The sequence below is a fragment of the Rhinopithecus roxellana genome, chromosome 6 (genome assembly GCF_007565055.1).
Source record: "Rhinopithecus roxellana isolate Shanxi Qingling chromosome 6, ASM756505v1, whole genome shotgun sequence".
Classification (NCBI taxonomy): domain Eukaryota; kingdom Metazoa; phylum Chordata; class Mammalia; order Primates; family Cercopithecidae; genus Rhinopithecus; species Rhinopithecus roxellana.
This window is the reverse complement of record NC_044554.1, coordinates 146,978,649-146,991,813: the sequence shown is the minus strand read 5'-3', so window position 1 is coordinate 146,991,813 and position 13,165 is coordinate 146,978,649. Positions and strand designations below refer to the sequence as shown.

Genomic DNA, 13,165 nt, shown 5'->3' with positions numbered 1-13,165 from the left:
TTGCATAAACCAGAAGACAAAACCTCCCAAGACTGCCTCTGGCCAGTGGACTGAGTTCGGGTCTGATTTCACGCCAACAGAAATGAACACTATTAGTGAGGTTTCAGGAGAGTTCGTGATTGAATGCTCCCAGACAAGGCTTCCTTTTGTTAGGAAAGGAAAATCAAGCGAGCATTCACATTCTCCAAGTTGGGGTGCCTGAGGAGAGAGCTCTCTGAGAGCAGTCCACACCACCAGCAAAGCCACTTCCACCCTCTCAGCTTCCTCTGCTTCGTTTTCTTTCCTTCCCCATTCTACCCCCCGTACCCCCTCCCCCCAAAAAAAGAAAGAAAAAGGAGAAAGTATGGGTGGGGAGATGGAGTATGTATTTATTTTACAAAAATAAATCACCATCTTCGGGCCACTAGTAGACTGGAACATTTCGAGCAATGAGTGCGCCGCATGTACGAGTGCCCTGGCGACTCCTTGGTGTTCGCGTCACCTCCAGGGCCACCTTGGCGCCCGCAGGAGCCGCGCTTCCCACTCCCGGCCTCCAACTCCCTTCCCTCGCAGCCGCCATTCACCTTCTGCTGTTTATTTGTCTGCAGAGCGCCTGGACACCGGAAAAGGCGATTCCCTGAGCGCCTGGAGTTGGAGACAATTCCTGGTTCAGATTTAAACATCTTTCTAGGTAAGCGCTGCTCCAAAACTCTTTACCGCGTGGGACTTTGCACCAGGACGGTTGGGAGGAGTTGGCCCTCCACGGTTCCTGGCAACCGCGGCCTGTTGAAAGAGGTTCTGGTCAATATTTAACTTCAGAGGAGTTTGGAGTTGGATTCCTTTAAGCTTCTTGCCCTGAGAATGCGGGGCGTCAGGCAGACAAAGAGCCTACCCCAAAGCCAGCGATGGGCAGGAGAAGCTGTTGCAGAAGGCAAAGATGGGTTGTGGAGAGTCAGAGGGGGTGTGCTTGTTTCTTCCTGCAAGCCCCAAACCACTACACTGAACTTCAGGGCAAAAGCAAGTAAAGGCCACGGGCACGGGCGAGGCAGCCGCTGCGTGGGCTGCTCTTCTTGTCGACTGAGGCGACTGAGGAGGCTGTGAGTTAAGAAATTGTCGACAGTCCCAGCCCCGCTGTTGAGGAAAACTTGTATCACTGCCTGCAGTTTCTTAGATCCTTTTGCCTTTCCTTCGGCATGAGAAAGATTGCTGTATTTCTAACCTTTAGGACTTCGCAGACAGCGGGTCTTCTCCCTTCTTTCATCGGGGCTCATCATGGGTTCTTCCTACGGGAAAAGCATGGTTTTCTGTCTTGGCGTTTTCTTTTCCTATTCGAAACAAGGGAAAACTCTTTTAAGTTATTTTCAAGTTCTGACCTAATTTGTCGTCTTAGTTTGGGATGCAGGGAGGCAATTGCTGTGGTTTATTACCTTGTAAAAGATCCATAAATTACGTGCCTGTTTGGGGGAGGGGCTGCTGGAATAGCTTTCAAAAGCATGGTATGAAGGATTGGGTTTGCTTTGTTCTTTCAGTAATTACTTCTTTTTAAAAAGTTTTGAGATTTTGTATTCTATTTCCTCGGCCTCAGTCTTCCCTTAAATTTGCTCCCAAATAGATATCAGGTTGTTAATTAATTGCAACATGATATTCAGTGGTGCTCTAAGGCTGATATGGTGTTCTGGATACAATTATTTTTTCCAGTAGAAGGTAAACAGAGCAATAGTCAACCTGGGTTACTTGCTCAGCTACTGTGTGTCTGTTTATATCAAATATAGATGGAACGTTTCAGGAATTTGTAACTCTGTGTATATGATTTCCATCTCAGCAAACAACAGAACAATTGCATGTATAAATAGTTGCAGGAGTTTGGGGCCTTGTGTATAACACAATATACACATCCACACGTGTCCAGAGAACTTGGCCCATTTGTACTACCCTTGCACCCATAGGACATATCTCATGTTAAATAAGAATCTATCACACACACACACACACACACACACACACACACACACACACACACAGAGTGGGCTAAGAGAGCCTTACCTGATGCTGAGTAGAAAATCCACTAGATTTAAGTAATGGGACAAAAATGTTAAGTGTACTTTTGACAGAGAAATCAGATTGCAGTGTTTGAGTACAGATATATCTAATCTGCCAACAGCCTTGCAAATATTGACTAACGGTCTGTATCCTTGGTTGCCTGCTTTTTCCAAGCCAACTTTCCCCCTATTTTGGCTCTGGTGACCAGGACCACAGCATGAGTCCCAGCCCAGGCCAAGTTGGAGGCCCGTGAAGTGCGTGAAGAGGGACTGGCAGCTGGGTTTTTAAAAGGCCTGTAGCTTTGCTCCAGGAAAGTGGATTGCAGAGTGGCAAAGGAGAACTCTCAGCTGCTGGTTCCCCAGATAGGCTGCCCAGGCCAAGATCTCTCATAGAGAAGCTGCTTTTTTTTTTACCTCAAAAGTTAAATGTCTTTTGACTTCTCAGATTTTTCCCTTCTCATCCCACCAAATCACCCCATCCCACCCCAAGTCATTAATGTTAATTGTTAAACAGCAGTTGGAGCATTAACTGGGATGTTAGCAGCCCTGTGGAGGCCCCAGGCTGGAGCTGAGATGCCTCTGAGCTTTGCTGGCGTTAAGGCATTTCTCTGAAGCAGTACCAATGACTTCTCTCATTGATTTATGGCTTTTCTTTTTTTTTTTTTTTTGACAGAGTCTCGCTCTGTCCCAGGCTGGAGTGCAGTGGTGTGATCGCAGCTCACTGCCACCTCTGCCTTCTGGTTTCAAGTGATTTTCCTGCCTCATCCTCCCAACTAGCTGGGATTACAGGCATGCACCACCACGCCTGGCTAATTTTTGTATTTTTAGTACAGACGGGGGTTGCACCATGTTGTTCAGGCTGGTCTCCAACTCCTGACCTCGTGATCCACCTACCTCGGTCTCCCAAAGTGCTGGGATTACAGGCATGAGCCACCATACCCAGCCAATTTATGGCTTTAAGAGTTTTGATTTGCTTGGCTGTTCCGAGAGTTTTTAAGGGGGCCCCTTCTCATCTTTGAGTTGATGCCTCTTCAGAAACTTGGGGGTGGGGAGGAACTTGCCAGTAATACCTCCAGGTCCCTTTCTAGGGTATCTGGAGAGCTCAATGTGAATGATTGGTGAGGGGTATGAGGGAGGCAGCAGTAAGAAAGAGAGGAGTGAGTTTTTGGGGGACAGGAGAATGCTTTTTGGAAACAAGCTCTTACTCCTGTCCTCTATCCCCCAAACCTGAGAGAGGCAGGTTTTCACTTGGAGTTCTTACTTTCCAGCTTGTAACTTACATAAGAGCTGGAAAAGTTCACATGGAGGTTCTCTTCCAGCTACACCACAGATTGAACCTTACTGAAATACTGTCACCAGCTTAGGCCAGGACTTGCTTCCAAGGGATTAGGTCTCTTCTTTTATTGCCTTTCTGATTTGGACAACCCATGACCAGGTTCTCTTATTAAGGACCTTACATTTTCATCAGACCCCTTCTGTTCCTCTGGAGGGGAGGAGTGAAGGGGAGGAATCACATCATGTACAGCCTCCTGCAGCTGCTCTAAGTGAGTCCTCACACTTAGGCATAGCCAGCTGAAGACCCATTCTCCAGGAACAAAAGAATATGGCCTGAGGATCTCACTAGCCTCAGAGTACTCTCAGAAGTCCAGAAACTAAGACCAGAAAAGAGAAGATTTTTAGACAGCTCATGAAAGGGTACAATGTTGAAATTAGTGAGCAATGTCACCAGGCAGAAGGCAGGAGTAGGGGTGGAATCAGGGGTGGGAGCAGCTTATTTGTTTCAGTTAGGTTCTTCCTGAGCACAGTTGGTTCTCTACTGGTTTTCTGCTCAAGATTATTTTGAGAGTTCTGAAGGGGGCTCTTACTTACTCATCTTTGAGTTTATGTCTCTATAGGAATTGTGTGGGGGTGGGGGTAGAATTTGCTGGTGGACACAGAATTGTCTTGGAAAAGTGGGTGGACAGACCTGCCTGTGGAGAGGTCGCAGATTGCCTTGCCTTGTTAACTTAAGGCACTCCAGTGAAGGTTGATTCTTTCTTTTCTTTTCCTTTTCTTTTCTTTTTTTTTTTTTTGGAGGGGGAGGGTCTCTTGCAGAGCAATTAGATCATTTCCTCTGATTTTTTCATATTTAGAAACCTATAATTCCATGTATCACCCAGCTGTGTACTGAGGAAATGCTTAAGTGCAAGTTTGGTCAGGGCACTAGGTTTCTTTAGATTTTGCAAAACCCAGACCCACCACTCTGTAGCCAAGCACATCTTTCCTAGTGGGCTCCCACTGAACAAAACCAACTGGACTTGGAGGAGATGCTTTAACCTTTTGTCAGGTAATTATGGTCCTTTTTGGTTTCTGTAGTGGCTGTGGTGTATGGTGTGTGTCTTAGCAAATTCCATACAATGGCAGGCTGTGAGGAAGTCCACTGTCCAGGTCAGTTATTTCTGGGCCTGCCCCTTGCCTTTTGATATACTAGCCTGCCGGCCAGAGGAGACTGGAGTGCATGGGTGTGCAGGATCCAGCTTGTCCGTGGGTGGGAGGCTGTAAGGAAAGTTAAATGGATTTTTAAAATGTGAATAGCATTGCTGTACCCTTGTATTTGGAGTGTGTGTAAAGAAATGTAAGTGGAGATAAGCTTGTGTGTCTTGCATGGCATTCATGGGGAGATGGCTCCCAGCATCCTATTGCTTAGACAGAACTCTTAAACTCAAAACTGCTGGTCAAGGTTCCCCACCTACCCTCCCCCAAAGCTAAATATTCTGTTTGGCAACCTAGTTCCTTCAGTGGTTCCATATTTCAAATAAAAGGATTTAAGTTGACGTATGACCACGTGAGCACATAATACAGCGCATTATTGTGGCATTTGGAGCGGAGACCCAGGCAGGCTTCGCCTGTGATTACGTTTTCTAGATTCTCTACAGAGCCAGAGCTTTCCCCCAACCCCCACGCACCCACCTCCTCCTTCTTCTTCCCCTTCTCCGGAGAGCGCTCTCTGAGCCGATTGCAGTTTTCAGCACTCATGGAGCGGTTCTGGGCGAGTTAGCCGATGGAAGTCGAGGCCATACCAGGAGGATGGAATTTATTTTAAGGTATTTCCGCTGATTGTTCATATCTAGAGTGAGTTATGGCTGTGAGAGACAAAGGTCAGGCGAGGAGACCCTGGCTCATGGACAGGACCCTCAGCCTCTCTCTTCCTTTGTTTCTCTTTTAGAACCGAAACCATATGAAAGATTCCCAGTAGCGCCTCAGACTCTGAGTTTAATTCCCTGGAAAGTGTTGGGGGTGTAAAGGAGGGGGCACTAGGGGGGCACCTAGGTGGGCCCAATGGCCCCCAGTGCAAGGGTGGCTTTGTCCATTGTAGCAGGGCACGGCTGGAGTCTCAGGAGCTGATCCCCAGGCAGAAAGAGGGTACGAAGCCAGGTGCAGGCAGAGGTGGACCGGCTTGCAGGGCTAGACTGCCTGGGAGGCATGAGGGATGGGTGGGTAAGAAGGGGAATCTCTCCCTGGATGGTGGTGTTTTCAGGCAGGGGATGGAGGGTTAGGGCTGACCTGAGCAGCCTGAGCAGCTGGAAGAGGGAAATCGATGAGGGAAATGTGCAGATGCACTGCCATTTTATTGATGATGCTTCCGGGCACTTTGTTTAGTGCCAGATTGCAGAGCATGCTTCCCCACAAGCCGGACCCAAGGATCTGAACTGGAGGGCCCGCCATTGTTTCCCTGAGCACCCTCTGCCCCAGAGGGCTGAAGAAAGACAGCTCAGACCTAGGAGAGCCTTGGGGTGGGGTGAGCATGCTGGATGCCCAGGGGCTCCTTATTCTAACAGTCAGGAGACAGAGGAAGGAGGGAGCCAGGATTAAGTTTGGACTTCATCAGTGTGCCTGATCTGGGCATTCCTTGTATACCCCCAGCTGGCTTGGAGAGTTCCAGAACTGGCCAGTGGGCCCTGGGTTGGAGGGAAGTCCAGAGGTAAGAATCCTCAGGAAGCAGAGGCAGACATCTCTCCACTTCATAGCCCCCAAAACAGAGCTGTAGCCAGGGTGGAGGCAGATGAAAGTTAAACTGCTTGTTTCCAGATTATTGGGAAAGCCCCAGCTAATTGGGCTTTGGGGACCCCACGCTCCTGGGAAGGGTGGAAACTCCCTGGAAAGTGCAGGAAACTCTACTTTATTCTGCTCCTTGGAGTAGGGAAAGGGATGCTTATAAGGAGTTAGAGGTTGGATTTGCCCCTTTGACTTCTTAAAATATAGATTATTCCTTTCTGTACTTGAAAAAAATATCAAATCAGGCATCCCCTACTTGAGTGGGATTTACTACCCCAGAACGAAAGGGCTCTTCTGCTCTCCCCAGTGCCGGCCTCAGCAGTAACCATGCTTAACTGAGCCCCTTTCAAGTGCTCTAAAACACCCCTTGGAAATAAAATGTAAGCTTTAATTGCTGTTCAATTACTTGTCAGCATTTCATATGATTTATGACCTAGTTCTGGCGCATTTTTGACCCAGTTAAAGACTCATAAATAATATAGTTTTGCTAGAAAGAATGAGAGAGAGAATAGAGGTCTGTTAGAGGCATCTTTTTATTGTTGCTTCAGTGCCAGCAAGCTGAATAAATATCTAAGGATGGACTCTGGTTCTATATAAAAGCATGCACAGTGAGAAGCCAAGAGCCACATTTATAGAGCTCAGATTGGTTTTTCCTCCCATGAAAGTGCTGAAGTCAGTCCATTACGTATAAACTATGAGATATCAAAAAAGGCTGGTCCCCTTCTACCTCAAAATGCCAGCTTCACCCTCACAAGCAAGTACATTTCCTCAATAATTTTCCTCCCTATTCTGTGATTTTGATGCCTCTTCTTACCCACGATATTCCTCACCTTCCTCCCTGGCTGCACAGCCTTGGAACCGCCAGAGGCCCTCTCAGACGCCTTCAGGAGGACACCCCCTTGAACGGTAGAAAGGCACCACGGGCACCTTTGCTGCTCCAAGTATTCTTCTAGTGCTGAGAAAAATCTTTTCTTCTAGTCCCTCTAGATGAGAGATCGGGAGCCATGGGGATTTGGGGCAATTGGTGGAACCAAGGGGTCCTCTCAGTAAAGAAAAGCTCTGCGGTTTTGGCGGAGCCGGGTGACCTGCTGTGGGATTTGTCTAGAAAGGGCTCAGAGGCGGCGGCTGGTAATTTCTGGAGGTGGAAATCAACAACCGGCATTTTCGCTTAAAAAACAAAACAAAACACCAGTAACAAACCGACAAATAAAAACATTCCGCCAGTATAAATTATTATTTTAAAATCCTCTCGCCTACGTTTGCTCCAAAGCCAGTCCTTTGGATTTCAGCAGAGCGGCTTGAGGCTGGGGCACCGACCATCTGCTTGCCAGGACGCCGGACCTTCGTCTTGAGGTCGGAGCCCCACTTCTGCCCGCTGAGGCCCGCGGCCCGCGAGCCACGTATCGGGGCGGATAGAGGCCCTGGCCGGAACGAAGCTCCAGCCCCAGATCTCCCTGGGCTCCTGCGGCTCCTCAGGTCCGGTCCCCGCGTTTTGCCCGGCAGGGTCTTGGCGCCAGTGGAAAGGTATGCATTCCTGGCGCCCCAGCCCTAGCTCGGGCGCCCTAGGTCCCCTCGGCCCAGAGAATCCCTTCCCCCGGCAGGTTCTCACGGAGAGCTGGCCTTCCCGGCAGCTGGCTTAGCTGAGAAGGCGGTGAGAGTCGCGTCAGCAGTTTGGAGGAGAAAGTACGGGTTGATTATTGACCCACGCCTTCTTTCTTCAAATGCCACATCTGACCGGGCGGGTTTGAAGAGAAAATGCCGCCGAACGGATTTTTGCGGCTGGCTCTCACCTCCTACGCGGCCGGCTCCCCCTTTCAAGTTGCTCTGCAATATGCCATAAGGAGCAAGTGTTTGCTGTTTTGTGCTCTGTTTACAGCTTTGGGGCGCCGAGTCATAAATCTTGCCCAGCCATAAATGACAAAAACCATTGGTATGCATGAGGCCACCCTGGCCCGGAGTGCTTTTTGATTTCTCCCTTTTCCCCTGGCTTTGTTTTTGCTCTAAGGTGACACTTTGGCTCCTTGACAGTTTAAACATACTACTTATATTTTTAACACCTTCCTTTGAGAAGGACCCGCCTTTGACGCCTTGGGATTGCAGGAAATCTCCATTTCTCTCTTTTTGCCACACTCATAACCCTTGCAGAGTTTGCTTCTGAAGCTGGGGAGCAAAGGAGGCTTTAGGAGGAAAATCATCCTCTTTCAAGTTGTGGCAATATTACCAGGCAAATTCGAGCCTTTCTTTTGCCCAGCTCAGCGTTACTCCCTCCCACTAATGAGGAAAATATGTATATATATGTGTCTATATATATACGTATATATATACGTATATATATAGACACATATATATCCGTTTGAAAAACCACATATTCCTCTGCCCTGCATATGTGTGTGTGTGTGTTTGTGTTTATATACATATACGATATCAGTTTCTGTTGGGGTCAGAGCTTTCTCTGTCTTCCCTGCGGGTGAGCTGCGTGTGTGCACTGTGAAATGGGCACACGAGCCCTGGAGATCCGCGTTTCTAAACACCCTTGTGTGTACCTGAGCCCGGAGCATCCCATTTCATTGCTGGAACAAGTGCCTGTCTCTCCCAGGACACTTCCCTCCTGGCTGCTAAGATGTCAGCAATTTCTGCCTAAAAATATAACCAAAGAGAGCCCAGTTGGCTCTTTGGGGTCCCTAGAGAAAAGCCTTGTCCCAGCTCCCCATACCCCCGCCCAAAGATCTGTTTGGTGGTTGCAGGTGAAATAAACTGGGCAAAGTCTGGGAAACTCACTTTTCTTGGTTCTTTTTCCCCTCACCCCACAATTGGAAGTGTCCAGGGCAGAGAAATACGTGGTTCTATTCTATTCTCAAACGAATTCCTAAGAAATAGAGCCCAGCAAGATAGCCCCTTTGTGAGAGCCGTTTGTCCTCATTAGCATAATTTTCCTGGACTTTAGTGACGCCTGGGAGCAGGAGAGGGAGGGCGTTGGGGGGTGGGGGCAGGCTGCCCTCCTCCCGCCACAGCCAAGCTCCCCTTCTCCCTTCGGTCCCTCCCCTCGCCTCAGCCCCATCCCCCACACCGGCCCGCGCTTCCCCAGCCGCCTTGGTCTCCCCTCCCGCCCGCCCCAGCACCCCCCACCGCACCCCCGGACCAGACGCTACTCCGCGTGTAATATTCATAAGAAACATACCCAAGTCGGTGCCACTAGCCCAGGCAGAGCCCGGCGCCGCACTAGCGCTTATCTCCGGGCCGCGGCTGCTGCCCTCGGGAAGGGCAGGGGGCGGGGGTGTGGGGGAGGGGTGGGTGGGTGGGGTGGGTGGGAGGGGGGTCCAAGCCGCCCCAGTCGGCCCTGGACGAGCTGTGCTGGAGCAGCGAGGCGGCCACGCTCTGCGCGGCGGTGACCGGGCCTCAGGGTCTCCCGCCCGCCTGCCGTCTCGGCTGATGCTGAGGGTCGGTGCCCATCCCGCGCCGAGGGGACCCGGCCGGGCCGCTGAGCCAGGCCGGGGGCAGGAGCCCGTGTCTGAGCCTGAGCCCAAGCCTGCGCTCGCGGCGCTCGTCAGAAGTTAAGGTAAGCAGGGCCGCAACCGGCCGCTCCCGGCGCTGAATGGCGGAGTTTACGTCTCGGTGATTTATGGCTGCAGACTTAAATCTCGGTTCAAGAAGAGTTCACAAGCCGGAGCTTCCTTCCCGGCAGTGACTGATACCCTTACACTTCGAGTTCAGGCCGCTTTCCCATCCCCGCCCCCACCTCTTGTCTCTCCCCTAGCCCAGCCTTAACTTTTCTGGGTTGCAGAGGGAAGGAGAGGTGGGCAGGGGACTCGGGGCTCCTATCCGACGAACCTGCTCAGATTTGGGGTGAGGGAAGGCTAAGGAAGAGGAGGGAATGGGAAGAGGGAGCGATGTCTGAAGGACGGAGGGTGAATTTGGGCACATCTTCCAGAGAGGCAATAGGGCTTGCTTCTTGCACTCAATTTAGCCTCTTCAACTCTTTTTCGGCTCTTGCACCTGGAGATTATTGTCCAGACACAGATCTTTGTGGAGGAATCTCCCCTCATCCCCGCCCTTGCTTGGCAGTGCAAAGCAAAGTTTCCTGGCTGGCAAATCTCCAACTTCTTTACTAGGTTGCAAACTTTGGGGGCTGGGTTGGGGTGCGGGGATGTATGAGCTCCAAGGTGGTGGTCTGCTGACCTCAAACAATGGGAAGGATTTTGGTGGGATCCCAGAATCGAATTCATATTTTAAGTTTATGGGGACTGTTGTATGCTCTTTGATTTTCAAAGATATTTTTGTTATTTTGTGAAACAATGCACAACTTGATAAAAAGACTTAAATAAGTAGTAGGCTGGTATAACCTGTGATAATGGATTAGCAAGTCACTAGAAATATTGCATGTACAAAATCAACTTAATTTTGTTTTATCTAATATCTTGCTGTTCGAGTGTCTAATTTTCTTAACCTGACATTTTATTTTACACAAGCCTGGTATCTAAAAAATTTATAATGACTGACATTAACTCTGCCAAATGTAATAGGAACTGTTTTCAGTAAAAGAAAAGGAAATTGATACATTAAATTGCTATTCAGTTTTATTTTATCCTTTATTTACTTTCAACTATAGTATGTGTAGCTTCATATTTCCAAAAGAGGAACAATGCTCCGGGGCTCATGATCACTGACAATAACTCTGGATAAGGGATGCTGTAATTTTTAATTGAGGTTCTGGAAAATTAATTGTGCCTGTTTTGCAGATGTTGGTCAGATTGTTGGCTTAATAATGAAATCTAAAGGAGTCCATTATTAGCAATGGAATTATAATCATCTACTGGTAGATGCAATACATTATCTTTTTTTTTCTAGTTAACAAAGCATCTAATATTCCTGGAAAACGTGAATAATTCTGGGACTCAATATATATAGTTGGACTGAATGTTAACCATTTTCTTTTGAATTTATTATGATTTTCGTAAGTGGTCAGAGGGACTAACATTCCGAGTGTGTGTGGGGGTGAATATTTGAAACTCACATGGAACTTTTCTGTACTGAGAATTAGAGGTTGACCATGCATTGGCTGAAAACAAAAAGAAAACAGATTGAACTTTTGCAAACTGCTTTCTAAATGAAAGAGGGTTGAGGGGGTTTTCAACTGCTTTTTAGATTTTCAGGGTTATCCTTTACTTGGTATTTCTGAAGCAGGTAAATAGGCCAAGTAACAAATATCAACAACAACAACAATACACAAAGATCAGGAAACTCTGGCAGGATTTTATGGCTTGTGCTTCCATCCCTCGTCCGGAGCCAAATGACCCCCATACATCAAATTACATAGCAGTTTCTAAGACAGAACCTATTATCGTTAAGTTGGAAGGAGAGTTCAAGCCGTGGTCATGGAGATGAACGCTGGTTTTTCAGGTTCCTGGAGGTTTTTTTTTTTTCTCTCTAATCCATCATGTTTTAACAGGTAGAATTTGATAGTTGCCCCGAACAACAGCACCTCAGAAAGTCCAAGATAGGAGGTTCTGGGAACCTCCTGTAACTGGGGGAAAGAAGTAAAGAAGTGGGGGTGGCTTGCTGGGAAGTGCCTAAGAAACAGGGAGAGGAAAGGAGTAAAGAACTCTCCAGGATTTTAGTTGTGACTTGCTGGGTGGGGTGTTACTGTTGTTCCCTCCCCCAAACACACACACACACACACACACACGCAATGTGTTCCAACCAAAGTTTTCCCTCCCCTCTTCTTGGCCACAAGGGGTTCGTTTGGAGGAGGTGAGTCATATCCCCAACAAGGTGGATTAACTGCCTAACAAGCTCAGCTTCTGAAATCCAGCATAGTTGGATGGGGCAAATTGCCTGAAAATTTTTTGTGCAAACCTCTGTTGGGAGCAGGAAGGTCCAAGAAGGAGCTGGGTGGGAGGTTACTCCATGTCAGGGCTCTTTTGGCAAACATCAGTCCTAAAGCCGAGAAAACATTGGCGACCCAAGCTCCCCTTTGCCTCCTCGTTCCCTTCCCAAGATTCCCAGAGTGGAGGAGTCTTGGGCCCTCTGTAGGAGGCCAAGGAGCAGAAACTAAGCGACACCCCAAGTTTCTTCTTCCCTGGAAAAGAAAGCTCCCAGCCTTGTTCCTTTCTAGCCTATCAAGCCTTTTTCCTTTTGGACCCCGGCTCCTGAGAGTCGGCTTCCAGCCCTCATTCATTCTCCTTCTCTCTCCCCGGAAAATCCCCCAACTCCAGACGCAAGTTAAGCAAATATTTGTAGCTGCCAGTAAATTCCAGTGGTTTTTTTATAGCGCGGCTCCCTGCGCCCGGGGCCAAGTCGTGCTGCTAAATATTGCTGACCACTTTTTCTTTTATGGCTTTCATGTCACTTAGCTATTGAGAGTAAGATGGATTTGCGCGGAGCCCTCACCGCGCTGCGCTTCTCGCCCCCCCAGGTCTGCGCGGGGCGGCCATTGGCGGCGGAGTGTCACGTGACCGCGGGGGCGTGCCAATGTGCGCCCTCACGAGTGTCAAACCCCTGTCAGAGTGTGCGATCAAGATCGTGAAACAACGCGATGCAAAAAGCGACCTACTACGACAGCTCGGCGATCTACGGTGGCTACCCCTACCAGGCAGCCAACGGGTTCGCTTATAATGCCAATCAGCAGCCGTACCCGGCGTCCGTCGCTTTGGGTGCCGACGGCGAGTACCATCGACCCGCCTGCTCCCTCCAGTCTCCCTCCAGCGCCGGGGGCCACCCCAAGGCACACGAACTGAGTGACGCGTGCCTGCGCACCCTGAGCGCCCCACCTAGCCAGCCTCCAAGCCTGGGCGAGCCGCCCCTGCACCCGCCGCCGACCCAGGCCGCGCCCCCTGCCCCACAGCCGCCTCAGCCCCCACCTCAGCCCCCTGCACCTACCCCTGCCGCGCCCCCGCCTCCCTCTTCTGTCTCCCCACCTCAGAATGCCAGCAGCAACCCCACCCCCGCCAACGCGGCCAAGAGCCCCCTGCTCAACTCGCCCACAGTGGCCAAACAAATCTTCCCCTGGATGAAAGAGTCTCGACAAAACACAAAGCAGAAAACCAGCAGCTCTAGCTCAGGTAAAGGAGTGCCTTCTGGAAGAGGGTCCTCTGGCCTGGCTCCGGGTCCCCGAG

At 49.5% G+C, this 13,165-nt stretch overlaps 1 protein-coding gene across 1 annotated transcript in view; it reads left to right on the top strand.

Moving 5' to 3' along the window:
* Positions 1-13,165, top strand: part of HOXA3 (homeobox A3) — a 34,025-nt gene that overhangs the window by 16,962 nt on the left and 3,898 nt on the right. Inside the window, exons 2-3 of the mRNA XM_030932413.1 lie at positions 588-670; positions 12,466-13,111. Of these exons, the coding sequence (XP_030788273.1) occupies positions 12,586-13,111 (526 nt within the window). The 5' untranslated portion in view covers positions 588-670; positions 12,466-12,585. The remainder of the gene's footprint in view (positions 1-587; positions 671-12,465; positions 13,112-13,165) is intronic.